We start from the raw sequence: 25,283 nt of genomic DNA on the forward strand, positions 1-25,283 counted from the left end.
GGCAACGTGAACGCGTGGGAGACGCGGAACGCGTAGGTAATGACGTCTCTGGACTGTTGGCACAGTCGTTGTGGATCATGTCACTGAAGTGCTTGTATACCTGTATGAGTGAGTGACCCTCTTGATTCTTGACCAACACAAACTGAATACTTTGATGCACATGCAAAAGTAACACATCAATGTAGAGAATATTCAAAATATCGACGGTGAAACACTCAAAATTCTTTAACAGTGGTTCTGATACCTTTCCTGGATCGGGGCCCAGTTTGAAAATATCGAAAGCTTTCGTGTCACACCGATCAGGTCACTTAACGGCTGCCGTTTTAAGTGCTACTTTTGAAGCTTTTGAATTTGAATGAAACTGAAAAGTAACACGTTTTTGACATGATGAGGTTTCTGCCCGACAGAGAGGATTTGCAGAGCTCCGGGTTATGGTCAGTGGTGATTTCTGTAAGCCAGCTGCAGATATGATGTGAATATTAATGTGGAGGCGGAATTAACTGTCAGAGAGGACAGACCCTCTGTCAAACATAGGTCAGCAGATGACACAGACCAAGTGACAGCGACTATCAATATCAGGCATGTGTGCACACATGAACACTCACACGCACACACATTTGTTATACTACAGTATACTTGTGAGAACATCCACATTATAACCCTGACTGCTAACATTGTTTTTCGACATAACGCACATCCACACGCATGTCGAGCCATTCCAAAGCAATGAGCAAATTTAGCTGGCATGTTTACACTGGGAGACTTTCCGCCACACAGGAAACAGAGATATGGGTGTTTCCCTGTTAAATTTAACATGGCAGTGAATGGAGATCTGTTTTGTTTTTTTATCACGCCTATTTACCGTTTTCTGTAAGAAACCGGATCTGATTATTTTACAGCAAATGCGCACCATCGCGTTTATTAATTAAATTAAATAAAACGATAACTCTGTGAACTTTTGGCCACCTAAATCCAAAAATAGCAGATCTTCAAGCTCTACTCGTCGTCTTTCGGCGCACAACCCTGGCGTGCAACTAATAATAAATCAGCCACAACTCCAACCCCCTATAAGCAAGTAAGTACAGTAGGTCAGAGAGGCTTACGGTCTGTATTAGGCAGAGTGCAGGAGTCTGTCCCCGTTACAATGCACTAGACTCCTGGGTGATGGATTGCAGAGGTGGAGCGCCACACCTACCATTAGCTCTCAGTATTTACTGCACGACTTGCCACACCCAAGCTGTGCTACTGATACGCTGAGTTGGTGGTTGCCTGGAATCAAACCCATGACCTTGTGGTTCAAAGGCGAGAGCTCTACCGACTGAGCTACCCGGATGCATAAAAACGTAATTTTCCACAATGTCTATTTCTTAAATTCTACTATCCTTGTGCGGATCTTTGGCACTCATAAGTAGTAATACAAGAGAGTGCACAAACACAGATTCCAAATGGACCCCTACAAATGGAACTAATTTGTACACTCTCAGTTGTGGGGGGTCCTTGAAATTGAGTTTGAGAAGTTTGAGAAGTTCAGAGAGTTCACGCTGTTGAGGCAAGCTTGGAGTACTGTACAACAGTACTGCAGTGTCACTGGCTGTGCTGTGTGACAGTAAACACCTTGAACTTGATTTAGCATTAAATGACAAGTAAATTAGGCCAGGGGTAATGTGCTGTTCCTGTCTGCCAAGCATTCACTCACTGCACAGCCTTCTCCAAAAGAGATGACAAATGGATGTCATCACTCACCGGTAGTCATTTTTCTCATCCTCTCAGCAAGACTGAAGTGGGGACATGATGATGACGTGACATAAAACACCTTATTTTCCACTCATTTCCAGAGCTTCTGATGTACGTACGTCGTCTCTGTCTGGTGGAAACCTCATATGTCTAAAACCGTTACTTTTCAGAATTCAGATTCAAAAGTAGCAGATGTACAAGCTTGTGGGTCTGCTTATGACAAGATACGGAGAGACAATTATATGAAGCAAAGACTATTTGTTTTTACTTCTGTATACCGTAGCTCTGTATTGTTGATGCCTCTCGCCTTTCTTTTTGCCTTGTATTGCGGTATTTTCCTTACTCTTTACCTGTAACGTTAACTGCTGTGCCGCCTCTGGGCGACTGAATTTCCCCGTGGGATAATGAAGGTATCCATCTATCTATCTATCTATCTATCTATCTAGTCTTGACGATTTGGTGTAGCGCTGTAGTGCAGGGTCTTCAACAGGGAGTCTGGGACCCCTAGGGGGTCCTCAGAGTTACTACAGGGGGGCCGTCAAATCTTTGTGATAGGATAATTCTTTTAAATGAACAACTTGAACCCTCGCATCCCTATTCTGAGGAGAACTTTAGCCAAAAAACAGCAGATCTACAAGCTCTCAACGCCTCGCAGGTTTAAGATATGGAGATAGAGGTTTCTGCCCAACAGTGACGGCATGTAATGACTGTAAGGTGACAGCACACTATTTGAACATTGTGGGAAAAAACTGTCTTGTCTCCAATGATAGGTACATGGCAAACATGTCACAATGACCTCAAACGAGGGCACGAAGTGACACACTGTGGGAGGAATACGTCAGTCTGACGTCTCATTACTCTGACGATACGTGTGGTTAGGGTTAGAGAGAGGGTTAGTAATGGGGAGAGTCGGACAAAATCAACATCGAAGCACTCTGAGCGAACGCGGACCAGTTTGTGTAGGCAGATGGGCGGGCGCGGTGAATCTCTCCGCGAGTCTCTGGCCAATAGCATGTGTTCTCCTCCCCCCACCCCCCTCTGCTCCTCTGCTCAGCGCAGAGAACGCTGCTGCGTCATGACGTCAACACATTCGGTGCGACGCTCTCTGCACTCTGATGGGTTAGAGAAATTCTACACTTCCTACAACAGTGATCATAACGCGATCGTCCAGGCTTCTTTTTCTTCCGATCGCCAAAAGAAGCCTGGGTTTCCGAGGCTAACATCGAAGTAATGTGTAAAGTGCAATGCAGTGATCTCATTTGTCAATCACTGCAGTTTTTGAGCGGTGGTCACACCACCTCCTATGCGTGACTGCGTGTGTAACAATGTTACTAGGTATGTTTGTTTGTCGCATTTTGTGGGTGACCAGTGGCAGACCTGGGTGACTTAGTGGCGCTGAACATATTGGTTGTGGATAGTAATTTAATTACTGTCCAGCACTACCATACAGTAATAAATAAACATGCATAATGAACGATATGGGGCGCCTTGTGTGTTTCTATGGTATATTAAAACGTATGCACGTGCACACAGACACACTCCAAGGATGGACGGACTGTGGACAGACATTCTTTTTCTCTCTCTTATTAAGTCAACTAATTTGGAAACTCAAACAGGAGTACCTGTCGGAGAGGATCATTTGTCAAATTAAACAAGGATATTGGATATTGATCCTAGCTGTCAAGTTGAGCAAATAACGCTGGCTCGTAATGAAGAGTTATTTCATGTTCACACAGTTATCCAGATGGCTCAGTGATCCCTCCTGTCTCAAGGTCAAAACCTACAATTCTACCCGGCAACAACAACATGTTGCTTCTTACGCGTCTGATGGAGAACCAAGGGAACAGGTATTATAGTAGCTGAAGTACATGAATAAGAATAACATCATCCCTACCAAATCCAAAACTCCCTGTTTCCACCTTCTATTTTTACATTTCTGTGTTCTTAGTTTTTAACCTTTTTAACCAGTTTTTTCCTAATAAAGTTTTTGTTGTTTCTGTAAAGCTACTTTGAGTATCTAGAAAAGTGCAATTATTAATTACTATTAATATGCAGGAAGCCTTGCCTGTTATACAGTCCCCATGCGGTGCAGACAACCATGAGAAAAAATAAAACTTAAGGCTTTGGTCTTCTGAAAAGAATACCTTATTATGAATTTATTCATGATAGAGCAGACCGATCCAAAGTATGGCTGGGGGGCCTAACTGCAGCACAATGGCAGATTACATATGGCCCGCGGCTTCCTTCCTAACATGTATTATTTATGGCCCACCAGTACATTATGGTCATGTGAAATTCATACATTGGAAGTTTTGAAATGAACCTGGGTAAGACAGGCTATCTCATAATAGAATTTTAAAGGATTTCTAATTAACACATTCTCAAAGAAAGGCTATTCTTTTTTTTTTCTTTTTTTTTTCTTTTTCGAGACCCTTTCACCTGTGGTTATATTAGGCTCACTGCACGTTTGAACAAAAGACAATATATTGAACTGTATATCATTATATCTCTGTTGGGTGGAAAACTCCTATGTCCATAACTGGTACTTTTCAGGATTCAAATTCATAAGCATCAAAAGTAGCAGATCCACTCGAAACGTGGCAAGAAAGAGCTTGTGGATCTTTCGTTTTTTATGCTTTTGTGTGAAGCTGTGGTGTGATCAAGTAGTTTATGAAAAAAACATAACAAGTTACAATACGGAGATAAGAGGTCAATAACGACAACATCAATACATAACTGCAATAGAGTGAGTGCATGCATGAGGGTAAAAGCACAGCACGGATTAGTGACTTAGGAACATTTGGCTACACCGCCAACAAAAGACTATGGATATTGCACTGTTAAATAGAATTATTGTAATTATAATCAATTATTGTGATTATTGTAATCCAACGGTACAGTGTGAAAGGAGATGCAGTCGGCCCTGAGGCAATTTCATATTTTCAAATAATAATATGGACCACTTTGAAAAGACGGGAGTGCCTTGGAATTATTTCCTATGCAAGTCTGCAGTCCACATTAAGCAGTACTTCTTTGAAAAAAACTTTTTAGACCACTTTAAAGTAGAATTTAGGTCCAAAACGGCTATCTTACCTTTAGAAGTATTTATCTGGTGCCCAAAAACATGGTCTAGGTGTCCCTTTTTGAAAAGATGCAATATATTCCATTTTTGGTCGAGCTGTCCTAGCCAAACAGGGCTTCAGACAGGAGCAAGGTGATTAAACGTTAATCTTCTTTTTTTTGTCGCTTGAAAGTCAGTTTTTTCGCTACACGTCAGCCTAAAATACTCTTAGTAACCCATCTTGGCCACAACATCACCAGAGCACCAGAGTGAGGGGCAAATAAATCATGTATTGGAATTGATGCATTGTTAATCGATTAATAATCGATTCTTAGCCCTCTGAATCGGTATCGAATCGAATTCCACTCCTACCTGTGTGTGTGTGTGTGTGTGTGTGTGTGTGTGTGTGTGTGTGTGTGTGTGTGTGTGTGTGTGTGTGTGTGCGTGCGAATGGAGTGTGTGCCTGCGTGCGTCCATCCATACCTCTTTCTGAGAGAGTGAGCAGGCCTCTTTGCCGATGGTCTGCAGAGCCACATGAAGCTGTCCTTCTAGAATAAGCTGTTTGTTGTCCTCCACCACGTAAGCCTGGAGACAAACAGAGACACAAGCTGCTGACAAGAAGGAACACATCTGGGAGACATCCAAATCCAGCTGACTGGTTTAGTTTCCAAACAGACTTGGAAAATATTCTACGGCAGTGGTTCTCAAATTTGAAGGTCTCCCCTTTAAACATTGGGCTGTATTTTGATTGTCTTAAGTACCAGCTCTTATGCCTTAATTACCCTCCCGACTGTCGGGAGGGTAATTAACCTCCCGACTGTCGGGAGGGTAATTACCCTCCCGACAGTCGGGATGCCTCCGACTGAAACGGGCCCGACTTTCAGGCATGAATGTCGTCTAGCGTGAGGCACTAAGGACTGTCTAGTCCTACTACAGTCGACTTATCGCTCTTGGTCCTTACCTTCCAGAGGACGATGATGTCCAGGTCCAAGTCGTTGCACTTCCTGACCACGGCGGCAAGGTCGGCGCCTAATAAGGCCGCTTCCGGCCAGCGACTCCTGGCCTGCGGGGGCGCCAGCGCGGCGGCGGCCCTCCGCGCTGCTGACGCCGCGTAATGCCGGAAGAAGAAATCTGCACACGGCGTGGAAGAACTAATGATCTGAAGGAGAAGGACGAAGCACAGGGATTAAAGCAAAATAAAATCTCACAGAAAGGTGTGCCCCCCCCCCCACCAGTGCTGATTTCTAAGCCATTAACACAACATGTAAAATGAAGATGTTTTAGTAGTATTATTGCTGCATTTCTACATACTGCCAACCAGGTGAAGAAATCACAGACTGAGGCTTTAACCTTTGCTTTTATACAAAAGTATGAAATATCTGAGACTAAGATTTTATGGGAAATGCTTCTGAACATATTGCTAGTTTGACCACTACAAAAGCTTAAAATAATAACCGGAAAAATATCAGTTTAACGTCTACAAGTTCTCAATGCGCTGCAAAACATGCTTCCACAGAAGACATGCTGCTGGCTTTTATGGAATCCAAACGGCTGAAATCAGTGGTGGTGACTGAGCACTTTAACCCACACACATTTGTTAGCCTTGACGGCGCTAGTCACAAACTAGTAAGCCTTTAGTAGTCTTTCAAGGCTTTTAATGCAGCAGCAGTCCTTATAATGGCCGTCGTCAGCGGATGAGCCGCCTCAGCGGAAGTGACCTATATTATTAGTTTCCAAAACATCATCAATTATATACATCACATCCTTTCGAGTCCCATCATTAATGCAATGCCAAACTATTAGATCTACATTTTAACAATGATACAGGGTTCGGAAATATACAATACACGGTACACAAATCCCACCAGGAACCCCAGCCAACAAAAATGTATTTTATAAGAAGCAATTCAAGGTTCATTCCTCATGTAACCCTTTGAGAAAGACTGTCTGGAGATCTACCGCTGATCCAAAACACTACCCTTCAATCGAGCTGTAGGGAGAAGCCTCATTACACGGCTTGGATTAATGTTTGATTCTGATTGGTCAATCACTGAATTCAGCTGGGTGATATTTCTTGATAATGACCGCTCCGCTCTATAACAGACTAACAACTGTCTAATCAAAGGCTCAAAGCACCTGCTCATATCAATGTGCTGCTTGGTTTTGTGCCGTGTATCCAACATGATGGCCATGTAAACAAACACACCATGCCATGTCCAACTAAACATTGCTCTCAAGAAGGTTTTTGAAAAAGAAATGGACAATGCAGTAACCAAAAATAGATTCTATTTGATCAACACGTCCTTGTTTAGTCACCCCTTCAGGATGATTAAACACTAAGGCAGGGGTCCTCAAATACAAATCTTGAAGGTCCACAAATATTTTTTTGAAACAGGCCCGGGTCCGGGGAAAAAATAAAACAATTAATATATATATATATATATATATATATATATATAAATATATATATATACATATATATATATATATTTTAAAATATATTTATATTCGCTTATTTTTATTATGTCGGTCAATCTTAAATAGTAGGCTAAGATACAAAAAAGTACCAACCAGGGGTTGACACCATGGTCTCAGAGGCACTTGTCCGTCTGGAAAGTACAGGTCATGTTCTACTTGCCCTCAGTCATGGCCACTTGCCCTCATTATTGTTCATCTTACATAATTAGGGATCCCTTTCTTATTTTATTTTTTTACAATGGCTGATGTGTTTTTCTTTTTGTAGTAGTAGTTTGTTGATACAGTAATAACCTCGCCCACCAGGCTTCATGCAGTAATGGTCTTTTCCCGTTTCTTTCTTTATTAAAAGGGTCCTTAAATTATGACTTCACTGTCATCTGGGCTGGGGACTCCTCCAAAATCATTTGGGGGCCTTACTTGATTGAAGAGAAACAACCCATTAAAGCAGGGAGAACAGAATGTTCAATGGAGCAGAGATATTTTGTGCTAGTGCTCTGGTTTCTTTTAACAAACTGGGATAATCTTCGAATAATTTATGCTTGTGTCGCAACGTGAATATCGATATGAAAACAAGGTGTCGCGCATCAGAGACAGGGGAGCACACACTGAACGCGGACGGCTTAGCGTCGCATCGTGGTATCGATGCACGTTAAGTGCAGCACGGTAACCCCAACTGGATGCGGCGCGCTGCCACACAGCACATCCATTTCCCCCGGTGGGGAGAACCATGGGAGAACAACATCCATGCAGAAAGAGAGGCAGCCGTCACGGGCCGTCAGGCCGTGGCACGTCGCGACAAACTCTGGAGATAAGATTACAATCCTGCAAACGTTTTCACGTTGATGATGTTTTGCGTGAATGAAACCCCACTGATTTATAACTAGTTGCATTGTTGGTGGCTGAAGCTACTGCTGTTGCTGCTGCTCCGAAAACTTCCGCGGTCTGTAGCAACAGCCTATCAGCGCATCGTTGTCGAAGACATGACAGCCCATAATACTTTGTTGCCCGGCATCAGCCAATCAGCGCGTCGTTGTCTCTCTCTCTCTCTCACACACACACTCAGCGCATGCAATGAAAGTGAATGAATACGAGAAGTGGAAACAAAAACATGGAGATGTTTTTCCACCTTTTTTTTTTTTTTTTTTTTTTTTACTATAATTCGTCCTGGGTCCGGTCGGCGGTGCCTCGCGGTCCGGACATGGACCGCGGTCCGCCTATTGAGGACCCCTGCACTAAGGCATTTCTCATCGGCAAGGCGTCAATTATCCCTTGCGTAACATACTCTACCAAAGACAGGGTTCCCACACATTTTTACCAATTAATTTTCAAAACTTTTCCAGAACATTTAACCCAATTTCCAGGACTATATAACAATCGCGTTCCGAGGCGTTGTGAGCATGTAGATCGGCTATTTTCACAATTTCTGGCTCTAATATTTGACAATTTGGCCCATGTTTAATTTGTCATTTCAGAGGTATTAATAAAATCAATAACCAAAGACAATGCATAACTATTTTTTCCAGGACCTTCCAGGACCCTTGATAAATTCCAAAACTTTTCCAGTACTGGAAAAATATTTTTCTAATTTCAAAATATTTCCAGGAATTTCATGACCGTGGGAACCCTGCAAAGATATTGGTTAAAATTGTGTTTTATTGATTAAAATGAGTTCTGGATAGCCGCTTTAAATACATATTGTTGCACATAATGTTGATTTGACTTTTTTACCACATTGAGAAACAGATCATGAAAAAGACTTTGTCTTGATAATCGTACCTGTTCCGTTCCCAGACTCAGGTCTGCAAAGGTGTATTTGTCTGTGGTGCCCGAGGTAGCTGGGAAATGAATGACACAGAAAGAGAACAGATTTACAAACCCCATGTCACTAGAACACAGGTCTGGTCGCCTTAGATCTTGTTTGGTGCAATGTAGAGCATTGGTTCTCAAAGTGGGGTCTGGTGTCCCCCAAGGTTCCAGGGGGTCACTAGCTAAAGTACGGTAGTTCATATAGCATCACAATCATTTTAACCACTTTATGCATTTATAGGTTGGCTATTCAAAAATAGCAGGTCTACAAGCTCCGCTGCGAGCCTGTAAACATTTTTAAAAATATATATATATATTTTTTTTTTACATAAATCTTCTCTTCTGGGGGTCCCTGGGACAAAACCTTTTCAGATGTGGGTCCGCGGCCAAATACATATACTTCACATTAGAGGGTCCTTAACATGAAGGTTTGAGAACCAGGGCTGTAGAGGTGCAACAGTTAATCAATTTAATCGATTATTTGTTTTTAAAAAAGTGTCACAGCGCGACACGTTGTGAGCTTGTCGATCTGCTATTTTCTACGAAAGCCTTCACCACGATACGGATGCTGGGGTTTGAGTGGTTAATAGAAAAAGTAATTGGTAGAAATTGCTAAAATAATAGATAGTAGCAGGCAGAGGAGTACCCTACCTTGGTGAGGGTTGCATTGCATGGCCCTGAAACATAGCTTGGATTTTTCTCTGCTGCTCAGTTTCCAGTCTGGAGGAGAGAGGATGAGAGGGGAGGAGGGTTAGGGGGAGACAGTTCTGTTCATGCTTCAGACTGGGTTTAGCAAACATCAATGGGATTGGTTTTTAAGATACTCAGAGGGACAGTGCCCTCATACTAGGGCCGCCACCACGTCTCATATGCACGGCAGTTCATGGATTTATTTAACTTTAAAGGCTTAAAACAATGTTCATATTACTGTTTTATTGTATTATGTTGACGTGGTTTAAACTAAAGCAACACTTTTTTATATATATATAAAACGACTCGTCGAAGAGTTGGATGAAACCCCCCGACTCGACTCAATATCCCGAGTCGAAGACAGCCCAACCTCATATCCGTCTTAACTACTTCTCTGAAGTGAGTGACACCCACAGCCACAACACTAGAGGAAGCCACCATGATCTGGTATAACCCAAATTTAGGACAAACTAAATTCTATTGCTCTGCCACCAAAACGTGGAATGCTTTGACACCATCCATTAAAGGAAAAAACATCTATCAGGAGACCACAAGGAAAGGCAAATGTAATATTTAAAGAAAATAATAAACTGTCACATCCACGGGACGAAAGGTGCAGATCAAGGCACGATAAAAACAATGGAAGTCCGCACACTGTGACTTTGCAAAAACTTTGCAAAGGCTTTATTGATTAACGTCTGGACACACAAACCTTTGTCCTCAGCAGGGTTGATGCACTTGTGAAGCCGCCAGTGTCGACTGCTGCTGGACACCTGGACGATGTGGAACTCTCGGACACCCGCTTCACTCTGACACACACACAGAAGGAAGGAATGATAGGAAACTAAATAGTACAATATATTGTTATCGTATCGTTATTGAGGTATGACCATGTGCAATATCAGTATCCGAAAGGCAACAATATCGCGATACTGTATATCGCCATGGGCAATATATCGTCCATGTCGTGGACTCGTGGCCCATATCACCTATATTGTTGCCCATATCGCTGCCTTTTGCCATATCGTGCAGCCCTAGTAGAGGCCCCTAGGGTCCACCTGCACCACCCTTATTTAATGTTGGTTTATTAATCAAGTCTGCTGCAAGTCAATAAAGTTTACAGACTTCAGTCATACCCAATTTATGCAATTCCAATTCCATAACCGTTTGGAGGTTCTTAGTGTGCAGAAATGGTCAAATGCACCATTTTTACAACGGGCGGAAATTACACTATCCACGCCATGAAATTAGCAGCATTCTGGGATGTTTGTATTAAGGAGGCTTGTAGGTACCCATGTAACCCATTTCCATTCACATATATTGAGGTGACAGGTCAAGGGACCATGTCCATTTTTCCCATGCCAACTTTGAATCATTAGGCATTTAGCATGACGAGGTTGGTCCCATTGGAAACATGAGGTTGTCCAGAATCAAATGGTTTCTTTTAACTTTGGGCTCCCATAGGAGCCCGAAAGACGATTGCTGCTAGTAAATCGGATATTTACAACGAAAGCTTTCCCCAAACAACATAAATCGTAATATACACTAGTATGGACTCCAGTCAACCTCACAGGGTTGAAGAAGAAGCTCACCATGTTGATGTTTTCCACGTCAATAAAGACCAGCATGCTGCCGTTGGTCCACTCTTCCGCCGTCTCCTCGGGTGGAATGTTACTGCGACAGGCCGTGGCTCGCACGCTCAGAGAGCGACTCGCACAGATGAACACCGTGTGACGCAACACACGATGGCTGAGAGAGAGAGAGAGAGAGAGAGGGGGTTAAGGACAGTGGTTCTCAAAACCTTTTAATGTCAAGGACCTCCAACCAGGAACCACGCAATCACGTACTTAAAAAGGTAAGAAAATCGTGGAGTCCAACCCGTCGATTTGTAATCGCGGCAGTAAATGAGTAATATTCAAAACCTTTTATTTTTAAGATTTATAGTATGTATTATGGATGTTTTTATTGACAACAGACTATGATGACTCGACTATGAGGAACATTCCCCTCAGATTTGGCACAATAATGCGGGATTCATTACTTCTACTACTGTATTATGCCACCAAAATGTGGAATGCCCTACCATCCAACCATAAAAAAGCACCTGTCTCCAATTTGCAGCTGGACCTACACAAGTCTTCGAGGTTGCCAAAGGAAAGGACCCCTCCCCCCCACCCGATGTTTTTTCTCTAAATATTAGGGGTGTAACGATACATTTTAATAGCGATTCGATACATATCACGAGGGTGCATCTCTCCACTCCGACGTCTCCTTTACGACACTAACCCTATCTCTAACCCAAACCCTAAACCTAACCCCTATGGGAGTGTCGCCACTCCGACAATAAGAAGTCAATTTCGGATTGGCGACATGTCGGAATGGAGAGAGCCTCCCATATCACGATACATGGTTGACGATACTATACATGGACGATATTGGTTCATTCGTGGCGATACGATACGATTCGATTCAATGATTTAAAATCATTTAGCAAAGAAATTAAATCTGTGTGAAAAGTGTGGATAGAGCAGGTTTTTAAGGGACACATGTATTAGTATGGATATAAATAAATAAACAGAGATTATCTGGCAAAAACATGGATATTATATTTGAACACCTATGGACAAACCTGCACATTGACATGAACATAGACATTACATACATTTATCGATATACCAGTGTAGCAATACGAAAAGGAAAAGGAATGAAACATTTTTTCTTCTTAAAAATGCTAAATATAATGCACAAGTAGGTAGTATCGACACAATCGATTCGACTGCTGATTCGTTTCGATACAAAGTCAAACGATACGATTCAATGTTAGCTGTTTCTTTCCGATATACTTCGATTTTTTTAGATGAAAAAAACTATATTTCGATGCAGTTACTATATACACCCCTACAAAATATGTTTTACTGCTCCTAGTATTGATTATGTTTATATGTCTTGGTGAATCGAGCCCTCAGGGCTTTTTACTTGTGCCAGCAGAGCGCGCAAGTACTGCGTTCGGCTGCGTATGTACTGTAGGTATGTTGGTGTCTGTGTGTATTTAAGCCCGTTCTAATCCAACTACCTCTGAACCTTTTGCAAACTGTTAATAAAGTATTCAATCAATCAATCAAAAAAAACAAGGAAAATAGTCACATAATAATTAAGAGTGCAGAGAATATGAAAATGTAGTGTCTCAAAGAAACAAGGACATTAGGTAAACAATGTGCCTAGCATCTCTCTAAAATATATAACATGCTGGTCACAGAGTTTCCGTAGTAGCCGGTATTTACCGGCCATTGACCGGTTAAATGTTTAATTGGCCGATAATTATAAAGTCCACTGGCCACCGGGTCTGGCAGGGAAAATGGCTCTTAGGCTATTTTATCATTTAAGCCTATTATTCATATTATTATTTGGCTAAAGTAGTAGGCTACAACCATTAAAACCTATCATAATTTTAAAAACAGCTGAGCTTGCAGCTGCTGCTTCTGCTGTGCGCAGTTATAGATCAGCCTATTCGTTGTACGATGGTGACATCAATTGAAAATATCAGAGCTACAAGCTCAAAACACGTTGCAACGCGCTGCACTGTGAGCTTGTATGTCTGCTATTTTAGAAGCACAACACAGAGAACAATACAGAGAAGCACACATCAAGCTTCACAGCTGACAGCTCCAGCAGCTTGTCCCAATCAGCACTGTGTGGTTAGTGTTACTAGCCCTTACCCGTTCAAAGATATGAGCTCCGAAATGATGTGCAGTGTGTGGGTTATGGGGTGTGCACTGTACACACAGTATATGAGGGATGGAAAGTAACTTTCTGGTGCTTGCATGATAATATGTAGGAGCATCAATGTAAGAAATACCTGTTTCGTTTAAAGGCTACAGAGATACTGTCAGTGTGTACCGATCTACATGACAACATCTGAAAGAGGGCCAGCCAACACCCCCCCCCCCATCCACCCACCCACCCACCCACACACACACACCCACACCCACACACACACACACACACACACACACAGCTGGTTAAACATGTTGCCCCATGCTAGATGCAGAATAGATATGCCTCATGCTAGATGCAGAATAGATAGTAGTTACACCATAAAAATGCTAATATACAGCATATGATTTGTGAAAGTGACAAACGGGCTTCACAGTTATGTCAGGTGTGTTCATATGCTAATGGTGATGCGATTTCAGATCAATTGCTCCAGCCACTGAGGAGAAACGCTGTGACAGACACTCAGACAGACAGACACTCACTCAGACATTCGCAAAATTATAGTATAGATGATAAACAGAACTGGGGTTCTTCCAAGCTGGACCCAGTAGACGACAATAAAAAAGGGACCCGAACACTGTGGAATCACGTGGATATTATACAAGCATGCACAGTGACTTTTTGATCACATTGGATGTGGTGATGGGTGACAGCAGAGGCAAGTCAACCTTCCTTGCGCCATAAGAATATAACATTAACAAAACAAAACAAAGGTTGTATGTTTGCATATTAAAGTTTAATGATGAGATGTAAAGACCAAATCATATATTAATTTGTAGGCTACTGTGTGGCGGCAGCGGCACACAAGCATTTCACTCGCGCCCACTTTATTCACTTCTTTTTTTGGCAAGCGATACCTCTGCATAAGTAGATAGATATTATTTAGTTAACTATAAAAACAGGAACAGATTGCATCTGTGATAAAGATGAGAGAAGCCCAGTGCTAACATACTGTAAAATGGTATAATTATCAGTTGGGTGCACTTTGCACATAGAGTATCTGCAAACACACGTGATGTTCTTCATAATATGGGCGATAAATTAATGAATTGGCCGGCAAAATATAATCCTGCCGGTCAAGGTGGCTAGTGAAAATCCTGGCTGGTCAAGCAAAACAAGTAACAAAAATGTGAACAAGTGATCAAGATGCAGTATGCCTGCATTAACTAACATCAAGAAGGGATACAAGAGGGAAGTGCCAGGAGGTGAGGTGGACACTTGAATACTTGAACCCCAGCGTCCTTATTCTGTTGTGATGCATTGTGAGCTTATATATTTGTTATTTTTGGCAAAGAGAATTTGTGTAGAGTGAAAAATAGTAGTACAGTTGCAACTAAATAGTCCATGTGTCCATAAGACAGGACCTTATCTCATTGTTCTGTAGCATGAAGCGGCTTGATGTTCAAGTACATCCCAGCCATCATGTAAAAGTAGATTGATTGATTGATTGAATACTAATAGTGTTTTATGCCCATATAAGGAGAATGAAGGTCCTGTATATGGGCCCATATATGGGATCTTCCCTCGAGTCGTCTGTGATTTGTGGGCCAAATCTGAAGTCGGTGGGAGAACGGTTCTTGATACGTGGATTACAGACATACATAGATACGTACAGACGTACAGAGATTCGGTGCATTTATTGTAAGATGCAAACAATTGCCATTTAAATATCACAACCTAATTATAATTTCCCTTCCCGTTTATGACATTAAGAAGTGGAATACGTCCAAGAACAGAAACTTCCACTGTTACCAATTAAGCTATTGCCGCCCGATAATTTCAATGTCGCAAGTGTGATCCAAGCTACAATAAATTGGCATTAAAGGAAGTCAACATTTTAAAGGAAGTAAGAAGAATGCGGTCCAAAACCAAACCAAATGTGGTCCAAAACCAAACCAAAAAATAATTGATGTGGTCTTTAGCCCCATGGTCACTGAACTAAATATTGGACCCGGTCGTCACAAGCCACACAATATCCCCGAAAATGTCAAACTGAAATGGCTTTTTTCAGAGAGACAAATCAAGAGAAAATCTACTTTACCATCAACCTCTCTCTGTCCCAGCAACACAGTCTTGCGGGATCTAGCACCAGAAAACATACTGTAGGTCGTGTGCAGGACTTCCATCAGATGCCGGCACCCAAAGGAGACCATTTGTAGGACCGTGTACCATTTTGCCTCTAGTGGCTCCAAATGGGAACGTGTATCTTCCCATTTGAGTAGGTCCACTTTGCTCATGTCCTTTTTGGTTACACCCTTCGAAGGAGCTTTTGATTATGTCCCTTATATTCCAAAAAGTCCTCTTTCCAATGAGGCCCCTTTGAATGCCAGGCCAACCTGACCACTTGAGGAGGGGGTGGTGTGCTGTCCGTCATCTGAGACACATGCTGCTGTTGCTACCTTCAGTCCAAGAGCCCAGGGGTCCTTGAGGGGGTTACAGCTAAATGAGAGCTAGTTATGAACCAAAATGTACATTTAATGTACATTATGGGTCTGTAACCCGAACATGATGGCATTTTTAGTTCCCAATCTACACTGTAAAATCAGTGTTATTTATAACATTTAATAACATTAGAGGATTTTAGTGTCCCATTCCATAGATTAGATTTGTGGCCTAATGCATATCAAACTGGGGCCTCCTTGAACAATTTGTTGTACGCCCAGGGTCACATTGGCCAAGCTTCGAGTGACGCTTAATGAAATTAACTCATAAACAGCACCGCTCACTTCACACTAGGTGTGATTTTTAACACACAATGTCCTGTGTGGACGTCAGGTCAACATCCTCCTCATCCTCATCATCGTCCTGGGAGGAAGAGCAAGCGGCCTGCAGGGCATCATCGTCCCCGGCCGACGCCGCGGCCGCCAACATCTGTGCCTGCTGAGCGGCCTGCTGCATCTGCAGCCACTCCTGCTGTTGCAGCTCCGTCTGCTGCTGCCTGGCGGCCCGGAACAGCTCCTGCTGCTGCCGGAGGAGCTCCTCTTCGGGCACACCCAGATTCTCCAGGCGGCGCGAGCCGGCCTTGCGCTGCCCTGCCACCATCTTGCACTCCTGCAGGACCGCCTCGACTTCGGAGACGTATGCCGCGAAGCCCAGGCCCTCCAGGGCGCGGACCACGTGCTCGGGGGAGACGGTGGTCTTCTTGGACTCGCTGCACACCTCGTTGGCCTCCGACGCCACCAGGTGGATGAACTCGGTGCAGCACTTGACCAGCAGCTCGCGGGCGTCGTTAGCGAGACGCACGCTGGGCAGCGTCTCCTTGATCATCTTGTTGATGGCCGCCCGGGGGACCGTCAGGTCGTCCTCGCTGGTCCCGCTGGAGGAAGCCATCGTCGTCGTCAAAGGTTGGGGGAAAATCAAAGCGATTCCTTCTTTGTTTATGAAAGCCACAGGGGGGCTCGCTGATGAATGAGTTGGTTTAGTGAAGTACACCGTAAGGTAAAGGTCTGACTAGTGACAATACCAGCACAATATCACTTTTACTGCTCTATCGGTTCCTTGTGAAAGCAGTGAAAGAAGAAAGCAATTGTTACTGCCTTTTGCACTCTAGTGTGTTCTGGGTTTAAGCCTGAGCTTCCTGGATGTTGCTAATATAAAGTAACGTGTCAGACTTTTCCAAATATGGAGGTGACCAAATATGGAGTTCCAACGTAGTCCTGCCCAGATTATGAAGGTTCATGACATTAGACTTGCCTTCAAGTATCACTCTGATCGGCAACATAAGGTAACCATAGCAACCTGATATCAATAAACATGGAAGGGCCCAGCAAGGACACGGCACCCATGAAGGGCCAGCATTAGCGTCAAAATGACCAAATACGGAATACGCCCACCTTACTGTCACATGCTCCTTTGATGAATGAGGGCAACTGCAGAGAAACCTTCCACAGCTTCCAAAATGACAATGCCAATTTTATAAATCATGTGGAAGCTGTTCCAGGGACTTTTGTTGAAACAGTTCTAAATGTTCTCTTTGGACCCTTCATTATCTCTGCCAGGCTGAAGACAAAGGGGTGAAGGTTACGTTTTCCCCCGTCGGTGTGTGAGTCTGTAGCAGATCTCAGACTATCAGACTACACCTGGCAGTTTCCCAAACGTTTTAACTCGAGACCCAAAAAATACATTTGGTGTCGCACTGTGACACCAAAATGGATTAACCCATTTAGACCTAAGTCCGCCTGGGAAAAAGCCTTAAAAACCTATGGCCGATTGGAAAAATACCCCTAAAACCTGAGATTTTATGGAAAACTTCACAGAGGTGTCAACGTCTACTAAAACATTTTTTTCTCAGCCTCTGTAGCAGCTAGAAACAAAATTTCAAAACTGTTTGATAGCTTACACCTTTGGCTTTCATGGGAAATTATTTGTCATGGTCCAGACCTTTATCATTTTTTAAAAAGAAATCTGCAAACTCAAAAATTGTAATAAATCTTATAAAACGTCTAATAAAAAATACATTTCTCAGCCTAGCTCATAGAAACATAATTAGCAAATATTTGAGACCTTACACCATAGGCCTTACACCATAGGCCACCACTTTGACAAGAAACAACAAGCACCAAAACTTTCTATTGAATATTTCAATTCTAGTTGTTAGCTCCATATAACGGTAAATCTGGTGAGCGACATTTGTCATTATTATTATATGTGCGATTGTGCGTGCGTGTGCGCCTGTGTATGTGAATGAATGAACCATATCATCATAATCATTTTATAACTGTTATTACCTCCAGATAGCTGCAAATCTGTTGTTCTGGAGTTTGGGGTTGACTAGCTGTTCGGCTAACGTGTTGGTCTCTGAAACTAGCCGTGTCAAAGTGCGTCCGTGAAAAGTAATCCAGTCCTCATGAAATCCATGAAACACTTCTTCATCATCGTCGTCGTTTTCAAACATATCACGTAACAATAACAATGCCAATTCCAGCGGGTCCGGTTTGCCTTCGCTCAACGCGTCTTCCATTTCGCCGCTATGAGAAGCTTCACTGGGATTCTCCCAGTGCAGCCCCCTCCCAAACAGAAAAAAAAAAACAGAATGCTTTGCGAACGCGTCAGGCAAGCATACGTCATCGCCTCCTGATGCATTTCATTGGCCACGAGACCAGAAAAGGGTAAAAACTACAGGAAACGCAGGAAACGCATTTTGCGTTCCCGGTCTGAAAGGTAAAACAGCATTCTGCATTCCCGACCTGAAAGGTAAAAACGCATTTTGCGTTCCCGGTCTAAATGGGTTAATTAACCACTGTTTAAAAGATAATAAACGATACCTTCAAGCACACGTGACGTTGTGTGTGCTCACTTTTTTATGTTCTAGTAAACCCCGTAAATATACCTGTTGAGTATATTTACTCAAAAGAAAACTTGCATCGACCCAATCGGTTTTAAAGGGACTCGTTTTATATAGTACATTCTTGACTCTATTTATTATGCACTTTAGACACCTGGGAGGCATTCCATTGATTTATTATGAACATTAGTCATATATTATGCACTTTATGTCTCCCCCTCTCTCTTTTATGACTCTCAATCTATCTTTAAACTGCAATGTGAATAACTGCAATGATGATCCTGCACAACTAAGGCATTTCACCCACCTTCTATTTGTAATGTGACTTGACAATAAAGGTTGATTCTTATTCTGACTCATTGTGTGTGGGAAACTAAAATAGGCCAAGGAAGTGGAAACTGACCTGGAAATAACAGTCTTTTTTTTCTCACTCTACCAAATCTCTTTGCCAAAAAATTGCAGATCTACAAGCTCGCGACGCATTGTGAGCTTGTGGATCTGATATTTTTTGGCAAATGTTCTGGCCCAGGATAATGGATGTTGGGGATATTTTGATTATAGCGATAATATGGTGAATCAGAGTATTTTTTGGGTCACAATAACAAACATCAAAGAAACACATTTTTTTTAAATATATTTCCGCCAGCTTCTGTTACTGGGATCTCAGGAGGTGTAGTTCCATGCTCAATGTAGCATTCCTCCTGAGATCGTGGAATAGTTGTCTGACTACACAAGACTGTTTTTCATACACATGTGCCTACCTGGTCTTGCCCCCCTTAGCAGCGCTCTCGTAGTAGAACAGGAAGTTGATCTCGTGGACTCCCTCCTGGTCGGGCCCTCGGAGCCAGAGGGGCAGCTGGACAGACTCCCCTGGCTGGAGCGTGCCTCCTCCTCCTCCTGGTCGCAATTATTACATCATCGTCTCATTATTTTGTCATAATCGTCATTACCGTTTCCATGTTGAAACTTATCGTCGTTGTCGGGTGGAAACCTTTTAATGTCCAAAAAAAAATACATTTTAAAATGATTTAAACTAGTGAAAACAGCCGATCTACAAGCACACAACGCCTCGCGTGCGAGGCGTTGTGTGCTTGTAGATCTGCTGTTTTCACTACATTTGTGCAATGGCCTTGTGTGATGAAGCAGGGCTTTACTTTGTGAAAAAAAATGAAATTTGAAACTTGGAGATACGAGGTTTCTTCCCGACAGTGACGTTATGGCTTGAACTACTCCTTTAATCGCAATTAATGGCCATGTAAAACGTCATAATAACGGTGACAGCCCTACCTCCTCCTCCGGCGTCCACCGGTATGTCCACCACGCTGGACGTCCGGCCGAAGTCCTGGGCCGACACCAGCGTGGAGGGGGGCGTGGCCTGGGCCCCGCATGGCGTGGTGGCCACCGTCTTGTAGGCCGAGCAGTTCTCGGCCGAGCCGGGGCTGACGGGGGTGGTGGGGGTGGCGCATGCACCGCCCGCCCCGCCCCCGAAGGTGAAGAAGTCCGGGTGGGTGGAGGCCACGCGCAGCCCCCGCATGGCCACGGGGCCCACGTTGCAGAACTCCACGTACGCCTTGCGGATCTCGCCGCACAGCAGCGCCGTGGGGAACTGCAGGAAGAACACCTGGGGATGGAGACCACATACAAGACTCAGAGACCCTGATGACACTGGTGGAAAGTAAATAAGGATTATACAAGACTCAGAGACCCTGATGACACTGGTGGAAAGTAAATAAGGATTATACAAGACTCAGAGACCCTGATGACACTGGTGGAAAGTAAATAAGATTTTTTTACTTTACTGGACTCCAATTCTCAGTACTTTTACTTCTACTCCACTAAATGTACTTTTATTACACTACAATTATTTGAAAGTTTTTACAATACGACTGATGTGCTTGGTCTACCTTGGTCTACCTTATTTTTTTCTAGATTGATATTTCTATGCAATTGATGTATTGATGGTGATGTATTCATTAGGGGTGTAACGAGACATTTTAACAGCGATACGTTACGCATCACGATACATGGTTAACGATACATGGACAATATTGGTTCATTTATGCGATACGATTCAATGATTTAAAATCAATATAGTAACTATTTAGCAAAGAAATTAAATATGTGTAATACGTGTAAAAAAATCTATTATCATGGAAGTAAACCTTGTGATTATCTCCAGCAAATACATGGACATTATATTTCAACACATATGGACAAACCCACCTTGACATGAACACAGAGATTATTACAAACATTTATTGATAGTATTGATACTTTTACTTTTACTAAAACATTTGAAAACTTTCTCCACCACTGCCAGATGAACCTTTTAGGTCGATACATATAGTTGTCTTGCACGAAATAAATATTGAAATATATTTTTCATCAAAGACGGTGTGCCTTTGATTTCTTTCCTTTGAAAGTCTGCAGTCCACACACCACTTGGGAGTTGAGCAGTACTACTTTGAAAAACTTTTTGGTCATATGTAAATCAGTGGTTCTCAAACTTCTTTTGGGCTCAGGTCACCCCAGTAATTAACTTGTTTTCCATCCACGGCAGCACCTCTGAATGAAATTGTTACCTTACGTTCATGTAATATTACGGCCTATAAATAATATGTAGATACAGTATGTCACAAGGAAAAGTTGAGAGAATATCCGTTTCTATTAGGACAGATAGAAAACCAGAAACACGCAATGGGAAATTGCAAGTGTGTTTGCCATGACGTGAGTTACACTTGCAAATGAATTCCGTCTTATCATTTGAATTTTCCCCATTCAAGTCCATGGGTAAAATGTAATATTCACTTGTAAATTAATGGCCATAAATGGCTTCCATGTCAGTCTCATGTGGTTATCTCCATATTTGGGAAAAGTTTAATTTCTTGCAGCGTCCAATTGCCGTGAAGGGCCTAAGAGTGGCCAAGAACACATGGCACCCTTTTCACATTGGCCCATTATAGCGCCACCAGGAGGCCACAATAAGCTACCTGACCTGGCGGAGCCCTGTGCTCGGAAGAGCACTGCTTCTAGTCATTACTATTCTTACCTCTAACAGGGGCATGGCTGGCGTTACGATGGGGTCCAGGCGGCGGTCGGGGCCGTGGCTGACGGTCATCTTCTCCTCTTTGGTCAGGTTGAGCCGCGGGCCCTGGATCTCCAGGTCCTGTCTGCCCCGCACCGCCAACTCTGCTGCCATAAGTTTATTAATGAAAAAAAAAAAAAAAAAATCAATAAACATATTGTTTAAAAAAAAAAACTCTGCTGCCATCTGTTGCCCTGGAGACCCAGCAATCACATCCCACACACACACACACACACCATCTGTTCAGTAAACAAATAGCTTCCCTAATAGCACTACATTATTGCTGTGCGTGCCTTGGATGCTACCCTGAATGGTTTTCACGTGGTTTAGCACAGTGGTTCTCAAAGTGGATTCCAGGGGCTCTCTAGGTTCCTTTATGGGGGTCTAAATTGACACTTATGAGTCTGTAACTTTGACAGTGTACAAATGGAACCCTAACAGGTACATTTGGTCCCAATTGTTTACTGTCAAAGTTTGAGAACCACTGGTTTAGCAAACTTTGTATTTTGCCTGGAATGATGCGAGACAATTTTACACAATTATGTGTCGCTGCTTCATCTCCTTCTCTCAGCTGAGAGTTCCTTGGCCGGAAGTGAAAACCATTGAAGACCCCTGGTTTAGTCCATTGACTATGACTCACAGGATACATTACTGCTGATTGCTGACTTTCCAAAAACATAATGTAAAGCAGGTGCACCTCCTCTGTGTTCTTCTGGAGCAGTGTTGTTTTTGGCGGGCATTTTAGATTTAGTCTTAGTCATAGTCTTTTTGACGAAATGCTTCTTAGTTTTAGTCAGATTTTAGTCATTTATATCCCTGATAGTTTTAGTCTAGTTTTAGTCGACTAAGGGCACGTTCTCACCCAAAGTCCGCTTAAAAGGTCCGGATCAGGGACCAAATGTTTACATTGTTGCATTTTGAATTTGGTCCGGTTAGCGTTCACACGGGACTTTTGTTAAAAGAACCAAATATGTAAACAACTGACACGTGGTCATACAGGCGGCTGTTGATCTATTGACAGAATAGGCTATTCCTATGGAAAATTACTTCACTGCCTATTCCAATTAATTTTGTGTTATTAATCACAGCCGCTTCCTATATCTCTTTTTTTAAAAGAAGCGAAACCCGCATTTCAGGCAGTAATTAGCGATGGATGGGTGGAGGAATCTCTCTCTCTTTCTCTCTTTATCTCTCTCTCTCAAAACATAGCCTGTATAAAGCCTTCTCCTTGATTCATTTAACAATAAATAGCGCAAGAACGCGAGAACATAATATAAGCATCCCCGTTTCCACATCAAATCTCTCTCTGTCTGTCTCTTTCTTTCTTTACAAGCAAGTGAAGCAACGGGTCCGTAATGATATTTCCTATCCTTATCAGGTTGGAAATGTGAAGCTAAATGAATAACCTAAATAAAAACAATAAAATAATGTATAATCCCAAATGTTGAATCTATATGCGTATGAGCCATAACTTTATATGCGGTGGCGCATGCTTAAAAAGAACAAATTAATGTAACGGGATGCTAACCCACATCTCTCCTCATTTAGCCATGAAACATAACAGCCGTGCATCAGACACTCGGACAGTGTTGTAAGCTTTTAAATCCGTTATTTTTGTGCACCGCACCCGATGACATGGACATACTGCCGTCCCAGCAACAACGTGAAGAGTTTGACTCGTGCACGCCCGTCCTCAGGGAACAGCTTGCTCTGTCCACATTTGAATGTCATGCTATTTCAATAACACAACCTGTACCTCTCACCATCATTGTACTTTATCGCCCCCCAGGGACCCTCGGGGATTTTCTGGAAGAACTGGACTCTCTGATCAGCTCATTTCCTGAGGACGGAACACCGCTGATCCTACTGGGTGATTTCAACCTACCAACTGCAGAGAAGCGTCTTCCCGTTACATCCCTATTGTCGTCATTTGACCTGTCCCTTACCCCTTCCCCTCCCACCCATAAGGCAGGGAATGTATTGGACCTTGTGTTCTCCCGAGCCTGCTCCCCATCTAACCTTACTGTTACCCCTATGAAATACTCAGATCACTGCTTCATAACCTTCTCCCTCTCCCTCTCTATCCGCAGATCTAAACAGACCCACCCTCGGACTGTCACCACACGACGCAACCTGAAGACCCTGGATCCCTCAACTCTCTCCTCCTCCATCCTCTCCTCCCTCCCAACCCCAGATGCCATTCCCTCTCTCCCTCCTGACACTCTAACATCTTCCTTTCTCTCCTCTGTCTCCTCAGCGTTCGATCGGCACTGCCCTCTCTCGACCAGGCCAGCACGCTCAAATCCACCGGCTCCGTGGCTATCTGAAACCCTCAGAACTGAGCGAACACCTCTCAGGGCGGCAGAGAGGAAGTGGCACAAGTCGAAGCAACCAGAGGACCTAGCTCACTTCCATGGACTCCTGTCAGGTTTCTCAGTCGCACTCTCCACTGCAAAATCATCATTCTACCACACAAAGATTCAATCATGTACCTCAAACCCTAGGAAACTGTTTAGCACCTTCTCAACTCTCCTCAAACCCCCTCCTCCCCCCCCTCCGTCATCCCTCTCAGCGGATGATTTTGTCACCTACTTTGAAAAGAAGGTTGATGATATCAGTAGTTCATTCTCCCATCTCCCCCAGAATACAGGTTCTAACACACGGAATTGTATCCCTAACATAACATGTCTGTCCTCCTTCTCCCCTCTCTCTGCAGATGACGTCATAAAACTAGTGACTTCCTCTAGACCTACCACCTGTGCCCTGGATCCAATCCCTTCTCCACTCTTCCAGACGATCGCACCTGACCTACTCCCCTTCATAACCGCCATCATCAACAGTTCTGTAACCTCAGGCTGTGTCCCAGCTGCCTTCAAGGCAGCCAGAGTATCACCACTCCTCAAAAAACCAACTCTTGACCCCTCGGACGTCAAGAACTACAGACCGGTATCCCTCCTCTCATTTCTTTCAAAAACCCTTGAACGTGTGGTCTCTAACCAGCTTTCTCTCCATCTCTCACAGAACAACCTGCTGGATCCCAACCAGTCAGGTTTTAAACCGGCCCATTCTACAGAAACGGCACTCCTAGCAGTCGCAGAAGCACTCCATGCTGCCCAGGCTGCCTCCCACTCTGCAGTCCTGATTCTTCTGGATCTATCAGCAGCATTCGACACAGTGAATCACCAGCTGCTCCTGGACACCCTTGCTGACCTAGGCATCACCGGGACGGCACTAAAGTGGTTCGCCTCCTACCTGTCGGACCGGACCTACCAGGTCTCATGGAAAGGTTTGCTTTCATCCCCCCGAACCCTCCACACGGGAGTCCCCCAGGGATCCGTACTTGGCCCTCTGCTTTTCTCCCTGTACACCAA

The 25,283-nt window shown here is 43.4% G+C and overlaps 2 protein-coding genes across 6 annotated transcripts in view; both read right to left on the bottom strand.

Annotated features, from left to right (window-relative positions):
* The window catches only part of trappc8 (trafficking protein particle complex subunit 8), a 180,772-nt gene that overhangs the window by 111,742 nt on the left and 43,747 nt on the right, over nucleotides 1-25,283 (bottom strand). For 4 of the 5 annotated variants that reach the window (XR_013962342.1, XM_080733606.1, XM_080733605.1 and 1 more), the window contains 9 exons: nucleotides 21,877-22,019; nucleotides 20,115-20,448; nucleotides 19,589-19,724; nucleotides 11,362-11,518; nucleotides 10,482-10,578; nucleotides 9,731-9,799; nucleotides 9,050-9,108; nucleotides 5,757-5,954; nucleotides 5,279-5,380 (listed from right to left, as the gene is read on the bottom strand). Coding sequence is in view for 4 of the 5 variants with exons in the window: in XM_080733606.1 (XP_080589732.1) it covers nucleotides 5,279-5,380; nucleotides 5,757-5,954; nucleotides 9,050-9,108; nucleotides 9,731-9,799; nucleotides 10,482-10,578; nucleotides 11,362-11,518; nucleotides 19,589-19,724; nucleotides 20,115-20,448; nucleotides 21,877-22,019 (1,295 nt within the window). In the remaining variant the exon portion in view is untranslated. The remainder of the gene's footprint in view (nucleotides 1-5,278; nucleotides 5,381-5,756; nucleotides 5,955-9,049; nucleotides 9,109-9,730; nucleotides 9,800-10,481; nucleotides 10,579-11,361; nucleotides 11,519-19,588; nucleotides 19,725-20,114; nucleotides 20,449-21,876; nucleotides 22,020-25,283) is intronic. The other variant, XM_080733604.1, reaches the window with a different exon arrangement.
* LOC308300001 (protein Dr1-like) lies at nucleotides 16,289-16,873 on the bottom strand (the record flags this gene model as incomplete). The annotated part of the gene is made up of 1 exon (XM_080743767.1): nucleotides 16,289-16,873. One exon carries the CDS (start codon nucleotides 16,871-16,873, stop codon nucleotides 16,289-16,291), a length of 585 nt encoding a protein of 194 aa, XP_080599893.1.

This window comes from Nannobrachium achirus (assembly GCF_963921795.1).
Source record: "Nannobrachium achirus genome assembly, chromosome: 1".
NCBI classification, from domain to species: domain Eukaryota; kingdom Metazoa; phylum Chordata; class Actinopteri; order Myctophiformes; family Myctophidae; genus Nannobrachium; species Nannobrachium achirus.